We start from the raw sequence: 17,720 nt of genomic DNA on the forward strand, positions 1-17,720 counted from the left end.
GTCCACTACTGCTTCCGTCTTTTAGGTTGTGAATTTATTATTTCTCCTTCAGGAAAGTTACTTGCATAGAATTTTCATCCACAAGATGAGGAAATTCATGTAAAGGTAGTCTGGAATTTGTGTCCAGATCCTCTCTCCTAAAAAACATGCATTTTCATTTTCTGAGTTTCCCCAGGAGGAATAATAAAGGATAAAAATAAAAGAGAGAGAAGGCACACCAAAGACTGATTCCTCTCTGTCACTGACGGTATTACAAAACTAATTGTGAGCCATGTGTGTTTTGATTGATGTCATCTGCTTTTTCTGAACAAAGAAACCACTTGAAGCAGATGCATAGAGAGGAAAGCATGCAGCCCTCATTTCTGTAATTTTTGTCATTTCTCGCATGCATTAGTGATTGTAAAGGGTCTTAGAGCCCTGGGGAATCCCTTTGACATTACCCTGTGTGTGCCGATGGGAGATAATCTTTCAAACGCGAAGAAAGTTCGCAGTCTGATTATCCTGAAGAGGAGAAGAAAGTTTTTTCCTCGAATGATTTATAACTTAAAACACGTTATGTTTTGGTAAGCCCACTTTATTAATTCCATCCTTCTCTGTGACAAAAAGAGGGAGAGAGAGACCATTGCAACATAGTACTTTCTCAATAGCATATTGTACTTATAATAGCATGATGGAAGTTGCTAGGCTGGGTTTAGTCATAGAGAATGGAGAGCCAAGTTCTGAGTAAAACCTCTAATTGAATTACCTGCAAAACACTGACAGACAAGCTTTCAGGACAGACAAAGCTCTGCTTTCCCCAGCAGAAACAGGTCATGTTCCAGTCTCCCTTGTTAACTGTTACTGGGTTTTGCCAGCACTTTCACCTTGAGCCTCTGGTGGGCAGAGAAGCTTTTATAAAAGCAGGACTCAAGCGTTACTTTTCTGATTTCAAGAAAATTGATAACAGATCACATTAAAAGGAAAAGACGTTGTAACATTACGCCAGAATACTTTGCACAGATTAATCTCATTGTTGCAATGCTATTTCTCTATTGAGCAGTCTCCCCCATAGATTTAGAGCCTCTAGGAAACTCTCTGGAGGGTCAGCTATGAGTTGGTTCCAACTCCACAGCAATGAGGTTTTGAGCTTGTTTGGGTTTTTATTTTTTTTTTTTTTTTAGTTTATTTTCCTGAGAATAGAAGATTGACCAAGATAGGAAAGTAGCCCTTTATGTATACATCTTCATCAATCTGAAAGGACATGGTTGGGGGGGGGGGATTTATAGACTGGTTATATCTAAAAATGAAGCATAATCTCTTTTTATCCTTTCTTCTTTTTCTTTGTTTTACTCATAGCATCTGCAATCCCAGATAATGGAAGAAGGTCCTGTCTAAAGCTCAAAGTCTTTGTGAGACCAACAAGTAAGTTCACTAGAATGAGGGTGGCTTCACTGCGCATGCTTTATTGTGTGGTCTGGTTCACAGCAGTGAAACGTTTTTTTACTGTTAAATCCTTTGTGGTATCTGTTTTGTATAGCAACATCCATGTTTTAGTTTCCATCATGTTTTTTCTCATCATTCTTCATGATGCTTTTATTTAAGTACACAGCAGTTGCTAACTTGTTGTTTCTTAGACTGTTGTACATGCTGAGCAAACGGGAATAATAGTGGCATTCAGATACATGCCATTGATTGTAAAACAGTCTCTATATGAATAAAAGGAAAAAATAAATAGAGAGAAAGAAAAAAAGAAAGAAGCGGGAGTTTAAGGGTGTCTTCACTAACATATTTGGCTGTTATCTCTATTTTCGTTATAGATAGCTGTATGAAAACTATAGGTGTTCATGATCGTGTTTTCGATGTTAACGACAAAGTAGAAAATTCATTAGAACCAGCAGGTTAGTATGCTTAGAGAATCTCTTTTAACAAATGCATCTATCTCTCTGGTGCTTCAAAACTTTTTTTTCCTTTCTTCTTCTCTGCATGTTTGCATGCTGTAGTTGCTCTGCTTTTGCTCATTGCTAGCAATGCTAATATTACTTATATTCTACCTCATTCCTTCCGTATCTCTGTGTAATGCATGCTATATAAATACGACATTTCTTTTTTCGACATGGGTTTGATATAATTCATTTTCCTAATACAGAAGGTCCATCAGAATGCAAAAGTCTCACAACCTTTTACCACACTCTCAGAGCATGTTGGTAAATCACTGTGAATTTTGAAGGATCTGTCTGCACATCAGATAGAAAAAATATCTAATGTATATATTTACAAAATTTTCTTTTATGTATGTCCGTGTCAGAATATGAGAGAAAACTCTCGCACATTGAACACTAATAAGCAAAATAACAACTAATTATACTGACTTTTCTCAATAAATTCACCATCCTTGTGAACGGATCTAAAGAATTTTGTTTTATTCCATACGTTCGTTATACTGTTGCTGTCAACAGCAGGAGGCCTGGGGAAGGACAGCCATGCTGCCTCCTGACTCCCAGATACACACACACATTCACCCACGTACATACACTGCTGCCACAAATGGACCAGTTAGCCTCTTGAGCCAAGCGTGGTCCTTGATTGCCGGAGCGAAGTGCACATTCAGGATAAATACATTTTTGGATTACTGACTTTCACACACCTAAACTTTCCTATTTCCTTGGGGAAAGAAAAATTAGAAAATCCACTCACTGAAGCATTTACACTGCAAAATACTATGAGTCTTGTAAACCTGGAAACTATCCAGGTGGTTACAAATTCAATCTGGTTATCAAATGCAACTAGATGATAAGGGTCTCCCACCAGCCCTTGAGGACCATCCCTCCATACTTCTGTGCTCCCCTCCCCAGGTCTTTCTCCTCACCACACTTATTTGAGATCCTCTTTCTGCGTCCCTTACCTATCTTCCATGACCCTCTTAAACCTTAAGGGGGATAAAATTATCTCCTCTTCGCAGATAGATTTACCCCACACACACCCCTTTTTGTAAGCAAAGATTCTATTTTTGCCTATTACAGAAGGGCTTCTCTCTTTATGATCCTAGAAATAAAAAGGTGTCAAGAGCTACCTTATCCTCAGAGCATTGTTAGAGGGACAGCACAGTCATTGAGCCTTAGGGAAGCTTACTCTGAGTAAATGCTGTGCCTCGGGACATACAGTAGCTTTTAAATTGTAACTGACAGAGAGAGTTAGTTTTGGGATTCCCCGCCCCTGAGCTTTCTTGTTTTTCTAAGGCAGACATCTTACCCAGAGCACAAATGAGAAGTGTGTACAATCAGAGCTCAGAGGCCTCAGTGGCTCCCTAGGGATAAGTTTACCACTTTAGAAAGTTGCAAGGAATGAGCGCTGATGACAAGACATTTTAATCATGGCCTGGAAATCCAGAAGCATTACCACAGCTTCTCCAGGTACCAGAATTCCTCCAACTTGAAGAGATGTCCAAGCACAGGCTGCCTGGGTTAAATGTTATCTCTTTTAAATACCACAGCGTCTGTCCTCTTCATTTTATAACTGAGTAGGCTTGCCCAAGACCATAAAGTGGATTTTAAGAGGCTATAAATTGCACTAAAGGAGATTGTCCGTCTTTCTCCCACAGAGCAGCTGGTAGATTTGAATCACTTGTTTTTATTTCTTTGAGTTGACAATGCAACTCCATACCCACTAGGCTGCCCGAGCCCCCTAAAAGTAGAATTACCCTTCTATTATTAGAAATATGAATGTTTACGAAGAGATCTTTATTCTCTAGGCTTTGAATATTGAATCTGTCACAAATAAGCTGACTGGCAGTTAGGCTTGGTGGAAATGTAAGCCGCCCTGGATTAAGGTTTTCCAAAGCAAGTGGTTCAGAGTATAGGCACATCTTTCTAGTGATCATTTTTCCAGGTCAACTCCACTGCCTACCTAGAAAATTAGAGACTGTTTAGAAACACAGCAGATTGCATGTTTCTCTCTGGCACACTGAGGACATTTTCTGACATTAGGAAAATTACCTCTGAATTCAACTAATGATCAAATATTAGATCTCAAGATGCTTCTGTAAGCACCCATATTCCACAGGCTCTTTTTCACTGAGCAGGTAAAATGTGCAGTGGCCCAAAACTCTAGCCACGTGTAATGGATGATTGTCTTCAGAAGATCCACCGAATGGGTGGAGGGGTGTGTGTGTGTATTTGTGTGTGTATGTATGTGTCTTCCTCTGTGTGTGTGATGGGCATGTGTATAAGTACTGAAACAGCTCCTTGAATGAGCCATGACTATATTCAAGCACTTGCTGGTGAGCATCTTCACTAAAAAGGGCAGCTAAGGATCAGCTCCAGTCCTGACAGTACAATTGTTGTTGTTGATTGCCTTCGAGTCGAGCACGACTCATAGCGACCCTATGAACAAAAGCCCCTCTACAACTGTTGACATTTGTCAAAGTTCATAGAGTTTCCGAAGACATGTTATTAGGAAGTGGGTGCCACTTCTGCTTCCAATGGCAGTACAGTACAATTCCAGATTTGTGTACATCACCTCATTCTCTAGAAATTTAGCCAAACTTGCAGTTCTTCCCCACTGTGCTGAACATTGGAATGGATGAATATTCCGCATTCTCTAGCTCTGGGTGCAGACCCAGGCTTTATGATCCAACCAGTCTGAAAGGATTCCACTGCATGCTCTCGGCAATGTGTACTAATTCACCTGTCTTTGGAATGTATTTGTCTTTTTTGTTTGCTTGCACACTCTGCCTGCCAGTTTCCTATCATCAGGGATGCAGGATGATCTCAGGGCAGACATATGCCACATAATAAGCTCCAACGTATTGCGAGTGTTCTCTCAGTTAACCATTGAATCCCATGTTGTGGAATCCTGTAGCCAGGAGACAAGACTTGTTTTGGCTTTGGAAGAGGAGCATTTTCTCCTTCCAAGCTTTGTACTGTTACAAGTGTTAGAAGTTCTCTCCTATTTAGGTGTAATTTCCGTTGGAAATTGCATTTTCCATTGGGATGGATTTTGCTTTTGAATCCCTTCAATTCTGAAATTGCTTAGATTTACCCAAATTGGTAGTGAATTTTTCCTTTTAGTCTCATGGGTCATAGACTCTCCCATATTGAAGTCTTATTTTAATCAAAGAATGTTTTAGAGAGTCCTGAGCGTGAAGATCCCCTTGTTGCAGGGAGAAGGAAAGAACCATGCTATCCCAGCTTGATGAGTTTTCACCTTTGGGGGCAAGACAGCATATTCATTGGTTGGTTAGAAAGGGAATCGTTCTAAACCTTGTCTGATTAGAGGACTGAAAGGCATATTTCGGCTCATATGCCTTTACTTAGATGAGAGCTTTCCTCTTTAGGGGTTCCTGCAAGGTGAACCTGTGCTGAGCGGGCATCAAGCAATGACTGGCCCCCGCTGAGCACCCGGAAGGGACCAGGAACAAAAAGGGACCCCTCCATGCTCACACTGAGTACACCAGCTGTTACTTGCCTACTTTTTAACAGTACACTTCTGTACAAGGAGGACGATACAATACTATAATAGTAAAAAATAAGGTGAAGGAGGAAAACCCAGGAAATGGTGTCATTTCAGGTGTGTAAATATAAGTGGTATCTCAGAATGAACTCTGAAATTCGTCTGGGTTTATGGTTCTCTCACAATTAAGCTTTAAACACCTCATTGTTCTGATTGATAACATATTGGTGCTATGAAAGTGATTTGGATTTTAATTTCAGGGCTGTTAAGGGCATTTACCTCCATCTCTTGTTAACTGTAGATTTAATAGGTTTGCAAGGAAGAAAAGAAGCAGAGAAAGAGAAGGGTCCACAAGTATTGCATTGCAAATTTCAGGACGTTGCATCCTAACCCTTTCTAGTCTTCTAAATTACAAGCCACTACCTGCAGAAGCATCCCAAATGAACATATCTGTCGCAGGGTCCAGACTGACTAAGCCATTATCTCACTGCCGTCGACTCAAACCGACTCATAGCTGACCCTCTAGTGGGTTTTCAGAGGCTATAAATCACCCATCTTTCTCCCTCAGCGGATGGTGGATTAGAACCGCTTTTCTTTGAGTTGGCAGCACAATTCCATACTAACTAGACCACTAGAGCTCCATGGAGTTTAAATAATAGCCATTTTATAATAAAAAAGCAGGAAGCTCAATGAAGGAGAGGAATGATTATTGTCCATTATGTGTATGTGGTGTAAAAATATAATTACACCAAAAATAATATATAACTAATTCATTAAGGTGTTTCGGCTGGACACTTGAGGGGTATTTAGAAATTACTCCTTGAGGCCTATATTCTTGATAACAACCATTTGAGTTGTTCTGCCATGGCCCGGCTTTTTGTGACTGACCATTAAGTTATTCTGGAACAACTGTTACTGATATCCTGTGGGAGAGTCCCCTGATGCTGAAATAAAATCTGCCCGGAACTCCACTGCTAGCCCTAAAACATGTAGTTCAAGATCACTTTGTCGAAAAGCACAAGTTAGGCCAGGTGCTGGGAAGAAGATGGCAACTCCCAGACAAGCCTCTAATCCATCTCTGGGTCCTAATTGCTGCAAAGTTCCTGTTTCTGTGTTAAGCCTGTTAATCATGTAGATCAGGAAGGCTATCCAGAGTCAGAAGCAGCCTCGTAGAACACTTTATAGCTAAATAAAAGAAGCTTAACTCACTTAATCCATTTTATTTAGAGGAAAATTTGCATTCACGCTGATAATTTATGTGCCAAACTTCGACCTGATAAAAATAAAAACAGACAAGTTCAAGTCATTTAATCCTGGAGACTCAGGGTTTGCAATGGAAATAGCACATAATTGGTTCCTAATTGTGGACAGACCAGTGGGCACGGAATTGGTTGAGATTTACTGGGCATTGTATGTAGTTTATTTACAATATTGTTGTTTGGACACTTATTTTTTTTCATATTTGAAAAAAAATCATCTAGTTATCCAACAACCAGGCAAGCATTCAGCAGTAATTCTAGGAAATATATAAAATGAGGGAAATGGGCAGTCCATTCTGGTTAACCACTAATATTCCAGCCTAACTGCTTCTCTTTCTTCCTTTTCCCCTCCCACCCCTGCTCCATCCCCCAGCATACTACCCACTTCCCTTTGGTCTAAACTGTAAAGATATAGCCAGGTACCTGAAGTTTGTCCAAGGTGTGTCTGACCACCAGAAAACTCAAATAGTTCCTACTCCAAAGGCTCCATGGAGTGTGCACACTTTTTTTTTTCCTTCCTAAATTTGTAAGCATGGTGTTAATATTGCAGAGAAAGTCCCATTTCCTCTGCCTCTCCTTTGTTTGCTGTAAATAATGAGTGATTATGCAGACATGAAAGTCAATGGTGGCACAAGGTTCATTACCCTACTTTGCAGAGGGTGGTGAGGTCTGTTAACAGCAGGCTGCTGCAAGAGAGTTATTAAGGATGTGAAATCTCATTGGAATGTGTGCTTTCTATTTGAACAGATGACACCGTACATGAGTCAGCCGAGCCATCCCGCGGCGAGAACGCGGCACAAACACCAAGGATACCCAGCCGCCTTTTGGCAATCCTACTGTTCTTCCTGGCGATGCTCTTGACATTATAGCACAGTCTCCTCCCGTCACCTGCCACAGAGAACATCAGGGTCTTGGAACACCAGAGATCCACCTAACTACTCATCCTAAGAAGGGACTTGTTATTGGTTTTTGGCAGATGTCAGATTTTTATTTTCCTTTTTATTTTTTTCCAGCCTGAATTCTAAGCAACAACTCGGGGGGTAGGGGGGCTAAATTAGTTGCTGCCTCTCTTACCCCAGCCCGCCCCCGAGCCCTTGCCCATGACGACTCTCACTCCTTCCACATTAAATGGACTCCAGATGAAAAGCCAAGTTGTCGTAGTGACGCCAGTGGTCCGTCCGCTCCTGTGTGTTCTCCTCTAAGAGCTCGCCTCCGCTAGTGCCATGTATCAGCGGTATATGGACGAGGAAGAATAGTGGCAGATGCAGCCAGTGATGGCTAGGCCCAGGAGGGTTTTACTCTCCGATACAATATTTATGCCTTCTCATTCAGAACTGTAAGATGATCGTGCGGGCATCGTGTCACCATGTCAGGTCCAGAGGGGAGGTATTAAGAATAGATATAATATTACACCGTTTCCTCTAGGAGTGTATAAATGAACAGGCTTCTAAAAGGTTGAGACACTGGTTTTTTGTTTTTAATATGACTGTCTTAAAGCATTCTTGACAGCACAGCCTGTGCTCCTTCCAAGAAGCCGTTTTGTTTTCCAGGAGGCGGATTGGGTGCAGGAATCCTTGCACAGAGCAAATAAGAAAACTGAGACAACTAACTATGTGTTTGGTGTGGGGTGTGTATGTGTGAGTGCCTCTAATGTTTTTGGTGACTGGGAAGTGCACACCAGATTCTTTCTTTTTCCTTTGAATACAGATCACCATGGTGCTACAACAATTTTATTTTTAGAAAACTCAACAAGAGGCATTTTTATGAATAAAGTGACCTTCCCCGAGGCTGGCAAGCCAGGGTTGATGAGTGCATAGTGGCATAGCTTTGGATAATCCTCTGGGGGACGATCTGCACCAAGGCAAGGATGGAGATGACCAAAGGAGATGTGATTTGGCTTTGCTGGAGCGCCAGTGTGCTGTGGCCTTTACCCGACTCCCAGCCCAGAACTCATTTTGCTCTGTGCCCTCCACCAGTGTGGGGGCCCCTGAAAGAAGCCCCCCATCTCCAGAAAAGTCAGTCAGCACCACTTGGGAGGGCTTAAGGAACATTTGGAATAAAAGTTCCAAAGTTTGAAATAAAAAGGAAAAGAAAAAAAAAACACAAAACCCACAAAACTTCAACTGTTATTTTCTACCCTTTCCCTTTCTGACACAGCCTAAAGCATAGGGGAACATGTGTTTATCTGTGGGAGATAAACAAGATGGAGTCCCAAAGACTTTAACAAAATATTTTTTTAAAAATTCACTAGAATAGAAAATACATTATTTAGATATACTTTATTCTGAGAGTGGTATATATGCTTGTCCTATTTAAACTTGTGAGAAAAAAAAAGTGATATCCCTTGATACATTTAGAAATCTCGTTTCATTGTGGGAGTGGGGCAGAAGGAGCATAAACGAGGAATGACCCTGGTGAAGGAATCTTAGCATGGCCAACATTTGAGAGTACCAGGAATTGCAAGCCTTGGGGTTCCAACTGGTGGGGCTGAACCGAATGAAGATTGAATTCCATAGCAGTGCACCAGGACAATGGAAAAGCAGTTTGATTTTGTTGGTTTCCTTTCCTTTTCTTTTCTTTCCTTTTCTTTTTTCTTTCTTTTTCTTTCTTTCTTTCTTCTCTATTGTACAACATGTGAATAGAAGCTATGCCTTTCAAACTAAATTCAGTGCTCATGTAAAATGCAAAAAAAAAATGGAAGCATTCTAGCAAAAGAAGAAATTTTGTGTGTTTTTTTTTTTTTAAAAATGTGTAAAAAGGAGGGGAGGAGTCCTATGACGGACAGACTTAATGAATGAGAATTTGCTTAGAATTGTGAGTAGTTGTGAATTAGAAAAACTGTGAATGAAAGGCAGCTGTAAATGTACTGCCCTCTGGAGATTTGTACACATGTTGAAATGTAATTGGGTTTACATGATCCTTTCGGAGTGGGTGGTACTGCTGGGTCTTTTCCCATTTGGAACCAGGTGAGCAGGGACCTCCCTCCAGTGGCAGCGCCCTGTCACAGAAGGCAGTCACCATTCCATTGAAACAAAAGTTCACAGCACTCAATTCCTATTTCCTTTGACTATTTATATGCTCAGTACTCTCTGTAATACCCAGTAATACTTCTTTTTATTAATAGTTACAGGCTTGTTGGGCCAGTGGGATTTGGGTCAGGGGAAGAAAGAGACACTTTCTAAAATGGATCAATAGTCAGAACCAAAGTAATACTGCATGTTCTATAACCACAAGGAAAACAAATGATTCTGTAATGATTCCATTTAGTCATAACTACATTAGCAGTGCTAATTTCATTTTAGAAATGGTGACTTCTGTGGTTTTCTTAGCATTCATCTCTTAACAAATGATGAAATAATTACTCATGGCCCTCTCTGCCATTGTCTTTCATTTTTTTCACTATGAAATTAGGCCCCTTTCCTGCACCATTGTGCCACTGAGAAGTAACTTAAAAAATAGCAAAACTGCCTATGCCAGAAAACAGTGTGTTTCTCTACCTGTACGCGACATCACTGTAGGTAATGCATTCACTACTGGGTTTTCAAGATGCAGGCTGCTATGAGTTTTCATCCTTTCCAAAAAAGTGCTGGTGGCCTTTTTTATTTTATTTTTTTCTTTTTCTTTTCTGGTGGTGGTATTAAAATACTCTGGGGGTTTTGGAGGATGTTGATGCAATTTGCTAGCAGCTTTAAAATTTCACAAACAGTTCAGAAGTCAAGGGAAGCTTTGGCTGCCCCTCCGCCCCAGCTAGTCAAACCCCAGCAAACTTTGCCCTGGTGGCCAAGGGCTTTGCAACATGAAGCAGGGAAATAAGGGTCTGTCTGCTTAGTGGATACTGTGTATCCTTTAATAGACCAAGTACAGTTGGTGTTAGTTTAGACTATTGTTTTTGTACTGTACTCTCTTGGGTGGCAGAGGAAAGAAAAGTAAAACGTTAAAAAAAAAAAGAAAAAAATACTGCGTTCTTTAAAATCTGTATTATTAGCAACCTCTGTTGTATATAGTGTTTGATAATAAAGTATTAATTTGATTCTTATGTCTTTTGTAAGTGAGAACAATAGACTTTCAAGATACAAAACACGCATTGAGGCTTTGAAACATCCAATGTATGCGTGGCTGAAAAAAGAGTCAGCCACAAACGGCTGAGACACTGCTCCATACAGGACTTGTGTATGTCATTGCTCCCCCAATCTCAAGACTCCACCGTCTTGGAGCCTGGAACAACATGACTTTTATGATCTATAGTAATAATCCTCAATGTTTTCACGGTCTGATGTGGAAGCCCTGTGGTTTGTTTTTTGTTTTTTTTTTTGGTTGGTTTTTTTTTTTAACTCCCCCAGCATGTTGGTTGAAAAGGTTTAGGAAATTTAGTGATGGTTCTGTACTATGGTTTGGCTTTCTGTTTGTGGTCGTTTCCATGGGCTGTTTCCCTTTTATCCCCCCAGGAAGGGTCTTGCCAGTATCAGTGCAGCCGAGCATGGGATTGGTCGCTAACCAATCGGTCTAGGAAGATTAGGTGGGGCTGTTCCTTTACATCTTCCTTGTGAAAGGAAGAGTCACACAGCACCTGTGGACTTTCAGGGAACTCTGTTTTTCTCCGGTGCCTTAAGTAGCAGTCATTTTCAGTTCCCCCCCCCCCAAATTAGAAAAGATACTTTAAACTACCCCTTCCCCATCCATTGCTGTCAGAGTTGTGGTCATGAGTTCATTTTTTGTTGGTTTTGTTTTTTTTAACCACCTCCACCAACACCCCCGTTTGCCTGCCTCCCTCCCCTCCCCCCCCCTTTTTTTTTTAAAAAAAAGAAAATTTGTCTGCTTTCCTTCTGCGTTTTCTTTTCCCTCAGAGCCGTGAATGGGCAGGTCTGTCTGGTTTGGCATCACTGAGTTTTTCCCATGCATTTGCCCCAGCGCTGCTTGCTGCTGGGATGTGAGACAAATCTCCCTACAATGGGCTTGCTCCCATTGTCTGTACAGTTTAATAGATGCTGGCATGTTGGAGGTTACCCATGAGTCAAAATCCGCTTTCCATGCTTACTCTTGACACCCCATTGAAGCCACTCATTGTGTGTGCGTCTGGGTGTGAAACCCAGCTCCGTGTGGTCCTGTGCTTGTACTGCCCTGCTTTGCAGTTCCTTTGCACTTACTCATCCAGTGCTGTTTTGAAATGCTGACATTATATAAACATAAAAGAAAATGTAAAAAAAAAATCCACACACAAAACAAGTCCATACAATCTGTATTTGTATATACACGTGTCCGTACAAGTATACCTAAATAAAAATTAAAGATTTTCATCATTTTAATTGGAGCCCTCCTTCTACTTCTTTGTTCCTTGAATGATGCCTTTATTTCAGGGGCTATTTGTACTCTGCAGATTTTTCAAAATCTTTGTGGACAGAAAAGATAATGCCACATGTACAAAAGGCTGCCTGGGAAGCTCCAAGAATGCAGGTTAGAGGCGGCCTAGTGTCCAGGTGCTTTCCAGTGACTCTGATGAGAGAATAGGGCGATTTCACCCTTGCCTCTTCATCTAAGCCCTTAAAATAGGTGCTTTAGCAAGCCCTACATCCTAAAACAACTAGAAGTATAAATTATATGCTTTCACTTTCCCCATATATTTCCACCCCTTCAAGAAAAAGACCAATAAACTTTTTTCCCAACTGTCATTTTACATACATTCCAGAGAGAATGAGTACCAGTAACAACAGTAATCCTAAACTTCAGTACAATCCAGAACCTTCATTTTTACTATTAAAGAATACTTTACCAGTGTGTGACCTTGGGCAAGTCACCAAATATCTCTGGGCCTCAGTTTCCCTTCTTTATTCTCTGGATCCTGCCTTTGGACACTGTTGGGCATTGTAAAGTCCATTTTGCATCTGAGTGACGTAAGAGCATTTTTGGCTTTTATGATGACATTGCTTTAAGCACAATCTGAGAATTTCATCCTGGGGGGTGGTGTCAGCGTCAAATATCTGACATAATAGACACCTAATGCATTTCAAGATCTGGTTTTAATTACACCATGTTAACATTAAACTCATTGAAAGCTTTTTATTATACTTAATTATTTGACAGGGCACTAAACACTAATTATAACTCACTATAACCTTTTTTTTTTTTGCTAATGAAGAATGACAGCTTTATAGAATGAGGAACAACTCAAATTTTTTATAATATATTGGACTACCTATGAGATATTTTCAGACCAGAACAGCATTACGTTGTCATTACCATCATCATCGTCATCAAAAGCATTTAAGTGATCATTGCATTGTGCTCAGTGCTGTGCAGAAAAAAAAAATTAATGTTTCCAATCTGTACTGCCCATCAAAGTGTATGGCATAAGGTAGACATTATGTATAAGCACGCTGTATTGATGATTTATGGAAAAAAAGAAAAATTATAAAATGGAAACATTTCTCATGAATATTGGGGTCGATCATTCCTCTTTCTTTTAACAAAAGTGAGGGGAAAGTGGAGATTTAACCCAGGAAGCCTAAAATAAACATGTTTACAAATAGTCAAAGTGCAAAGTTTACAAAATAGAAATGTTGATGAGTTAAATATAGTTGTAGGCTTTAAGAAAGTGACAAAGTGCATGGAGTAAATTTCTATAGTAGTTATATTGTTTTGTTGTTATGTGCCGCTGAGTCACTTGCAACTCATAGCGACCCTATGTACAACAGCCCTAAACTCTGCTCTGTCCTGTGCCAATCGCACTGTCTCTGACACTCCCATCCCAATTATCCCAGTCACTGAATCAATCCACCTCATAGATGGCCTTCCCCTCCTGCGCTGTCCCTAAACCCTCCCAAGCATGATGTCCTTCTGCAAGGACTGGTCTCTCCTCACAACATGTCCAAAGTATGTTAGACGGGGCCTCAGAATCCTTGCCTCCAAGGAGCCACCCGGTTTAACCCTTTCCAGGACAAATCTGTTTGTTTGCCTAGCAGTCCATGGTATTCTCAATACTCTTCTCCAGCACCACAGCTCAAAGGCATCAATTCTCCTTCTATCCTCCTTGGTCATTGTCCAACTCTCTGATGCATAACAAGTGATTGTGAAGACCGTGGCCTATATCAGATGCACCTTAGTCTCCAGAGAGACAGCATTGCTCTTCAGTACTTTGGAGAGGTCCCTATCAGCAGACTTTAGGTTAACTGTAAAAATAGGAAAACCCAGGACATACTCTGTCATGGAAGTGAAGTATGAGGATATCAGTCCAGGAAACTCAACCATTGTGCCCAGAGGAAGTAGGAGAAGTGATGGAAAAGTAAAGTTTCCAGGTCACCCTTCAAAGAATCATGATCAGATCACTACTCCTGAAGTGGATTTAATAATCAATATCCAAATGTGAGATGTCTAGGACCTCCATGAAGGCTATAGACAGACATGAGAATACACACATAAGGGAAGTCGCATAACATGCAGAAATACAATGTTGGGGTTATGACAATTTGATAATGACTGAGTCGCTGATTAAGAAGCTCACTCACTGACTCTTTGCCATAGTCCATTGGTCTTCTGAGGCTGTAAATGCCTGGGAGGTGATTGCTTACCTTCCTTCCCCTGCTATGGATTCAAACCACAAAGAGATGTGGCTTTTGGGTTAGCAGTACAACTCCCTATAGAACGATGCCACCAAAGCTCCTTATTACAAGGTTAATTCCTAATAATGCTGCAAACTCAATGGGAAGATAGGATGGACCAGAGGATGATAAAAAGTATGGCTTCAGTCATGATGTGTTTGAAAACAAAGCATTTGGGATGCTCCAGGCATCTATAATGTTAAAGGAAGAAAATAAAAATAGATAAAAATTTAGTTTGTTATATCATTGCTGCAGGAAACTATGTAATCGAAGTATCATTAAAAAGTTCAACTTTTCATAGTTCTTTTGAATTACTCATTGGCCATTCTAATAGTTTCTCAGGAACTGTTTGCAAACCAGCTTCCTGCAAATCATCTGCAAAGCTTTATTTTATATTCTGATAATATATTCAATAAATCATTGGCAGAAATGCTGAGTAGAGGATTATGGCCTTTCATTGTCCCTTTGGAAAACAAGTACTTCTGAAAGTGATGCTAAAGAACTAATCCAACAAATGTACTTGGTTTAGTATTTGGTGTATTCTATTCCATTTGAAAAAAAAACAAAAAACAAAAAGCCCTAGAACTCACTATCAGCAAGTCAGTTCCAACTCCTAAGGATCCTCTGTTGGGTTTCAGAAGCTGTAGATGACAATGGCAAACTGTCTGAGATGTGTGGTAGTACAACTTGTTATGGACTCCACCACCAGAACTCCTCAAGTTCATGACATTAAAAACATAACAAAAAAAAAAAAAAATCAAGACATAACCTCACTGCCATAGAGTTGGAACCAACTCACAGCTGACCTTCTATTGGATTTCCAACACTGTCAGCCACACAGGAGATTGTCCACTTTTCTTCCACAGAGTGACTAGTGCACTTAAACTACCAGATAAATGTGGCCTTGGCAAGAACCACTTTTCATTACATTTAAGAAGCCCATTGCCTTCAGATTGGAACCAACTGATAGATGACCCTCAATCAGGATTTTAGAGATTACAAATCACGCAGGAGGCACTTGTCTATCTTTTTTTTCCATGGAGCAGCTGGTAAATTTACCCTGCCTGCCTTTGGTGTGGCAATGTACCTTGTTAACCATTAGACCACCAAAGCTTTCTCATTAGCCAACTTAAATCCAGTGGCTAAATGTGTGTGTTCCTAGACTTATAATGCATTTGTTGGTGGTGATGGATGGACCTTGTGAAGAGCAACTTTTCATCATTTGTGCAGCCTTCTTTCATTTTGAAATGCAAATTTTTAATGAATGCACAAAATGGAATAAAGCAATTCTCCCAAACATTCTATCAAAGGGATTACTAAGAATTCATTTAGATTGAGGAGAGGAAGTTAATCCACATCACTTCTTCAAAACAAAATAAATAAGTAAACAAACAGTACATAAACAGTTTTTTAAAAAAATAATGCTTAAGGAATCCCTGCATGGTATAAATGGATTAGATGCAAGTCCACCTTGATGCTCCCTGAAAGAGCTCCATGGTGTCCAGCTCTACTCGGACACAGTAAGGGTTACCAGAAATCAGAAGATGTTATCTCTATGTTTGCATGTAAAGCAGAAACAATGGACTGGCAATGGAAAAAACAACTTTCAAGAAAGTCCCTGTTCCCACACACCAACACTATTCTTGCTTTCTGAACAAAATAAAGCTTTTAAGATCCTTTTGTGTTTAAGATTTCTGGAGCCACCTCTTTTAACTGGGAGAAGAAAGGCAACTAACGGCCTCATGTTCAGCATATCCCAACATAATGACCCTTTTGACAGTTCTCATCAGAGAACATCACACTCTCTTCCCAAGATCCTCAGTACCTGCTGAGAATAAAACATGATGGTGCTACTTTTCGTTAAAAGCATCCACCTGCTCCTTTCTCAGTGTCCCACGAGTCTGCCGCCGTGACCCAGCAATGGCATCAGTTAGTGTCCACACTGAGGGAAGGTCAACAAGACAGTGCCACCCACTTCAAATAAAAAGAACTTTTTAGTTCCACTTCTTGGTGTTTGCTCTTTGATTCCTCGTTTAATTTCCAAACATGGGAGTTTTCTGTAACATTACCAACCAGAGAAAGCCTTTTTAGCAACACAGCCTGCATCATCACAGCCGAGGAGCCAGCACCAGCGATGTGACTGGAACCTGAGCACACTGACCGCATGAGCGGAAAGCACCGCCTCACCGGCGCTGTCACTTAGAGTTAATTCCGAAGAATCCAATCTAGTAGGTGGCTCTCAGAGGCAGTAATGGGCTTTGAAATATCCTGGAGTTTAGTCATGATTATTCAAGCAAGAACTTCATGTCACTTGGTAACACACGATGCTTGTCAATCTTGATGGGAGCACAAAGAGAGGGACTTTTTTTTTCTCTCTCTCTAAGAGGCTACAATGGGAAAACAGAACAAAATATTTTTGCTTTATTTCCCTCGCAAATGCCAGGTGCCCATTTGAACCACACACAGCATTTGAGGGGCAGGTAGTCAAAGTCATTTTGTTTCCTTCAAGAGCCATGAAACAAGACAATGAAACGAGGGGGGGCTGGCCCAGCGCGGGAGTTGTGTATGTGGTGGGAAATAACGTTTCTCTACACCTAGATTTAGGAAAAGACATTTTATTTTCATATACCCTTTTTTTGTGTTTTAAGTTTGCTCTTTTGGACAAAATTTAGAACATTTTAAAAAGATATCCGTAACACAGCATGAAACTCTCAACTCCTCTGTAATTTGTGATCAAGAATAAGAATCTGTGTTGTTGCCTTTTTCTCTCCCTCCCCATTTCCACACACAGACACACACCCCAAAATACAATGTGCCAGCCGAAAGCTGACTCCATTTATTTCTCCTGCAGGGAGCCAGTGTGTTCCTTCTCCTGGAAGATACAGGTACTTAAAATAGTAATAGGCTTTGTGGTTTGTAGAGAGTATTTCATCCCAAGATCTTAAAGACGTAAAGAATAAAACAAACTAATGGCTCTTTCCAACAAGCTTGGGAAGAATTAACTGGAGGGGGATTGTCATCATTCTTTCCCGGAGAAACAGAAGAAAGCTACTTAACTCAGGGAGCCCAGGGAAAGTGAGTCAAGTTATCCTGGATTTGTACAGAGAACTCCCTGGCCTCGTGTGTTTTATTCCTGAGAACTTGATTATGCGCTTCAACTGAAATGATGTGTTAACTCCTCCTTCAGGAAGTTTCAGGGAGCTTTGGTGGCATGTTGTTGTTGTTATGTGCCATCGCGTCGCTTGCGACTGATAGTGACCCTATCTACAACAGCCCTAAACCCTGTTCTGTCCTGTGTTAATCTCACTGTCTCTGACACACATGCACCCATTGCCTCAATCACTGAATCAATCCACCTCATAAAGGGTCTTCTTTCGTGCACTGCCCCTCCACCCTGCCAAGCATGATGTCCCTCTCCAAGGACTGGTCCCTTCTTGCAACA

General features: G+C 40.7%; 1 protein-coding gene across 1 annotated transcript in view; it reads left to right on the top strand.

Moving 5' to 3' along the window:
• The window catches only part of LOC102869234 (ephrin-A5-like), a 383,564-nt gene extending 375,400 nt beyond the window's left edge, over nucleotides 1–8,164 (top strand). Inside the window, exons 3-5 of the mRNA XM_006895053.1 lie at nucleotides 1,336–1,401; nucleotides 1,797–1,877; nucleotides 7,434–8,164. Of these exons, the coding sequence (XP_006895115.1) occupies nucleotides 1,336–1,401; nucleotides 1,797–1,877; nucleotides 7,434–7,555 (269 nt within the window). The 3' untranslated portion in view covers nucleotides 7,556–8,164. The remainder of the gene's footprint in view (nucleotides 1–1,335; nucleotides 1,402–1,796; nucleotides 1,878–7,433) is intronic.
• Nucleotides 8,165–17,720: the final 9,556 nt, after the last annotated feature.

The sequence above is a fragment of the Elephantulus edwardii genome, unplaced genomic scaffold (assembly GCF_000299155.1).
Source record: "Elephantulus edwardii isolate Elephantulus edwardi_28Jun2011 unplaced genomic scaffold, EleEdw1.0 scaffold00156, whole genome shotgun sequence".
In the NCBI taxonomy this organism is placed as follows: Eukaryota; Metazoa; Chordata; class Mammalia; order Macroscelidea; family Macroscelididae; genus Elephantulus; species Elephantulus edwardii.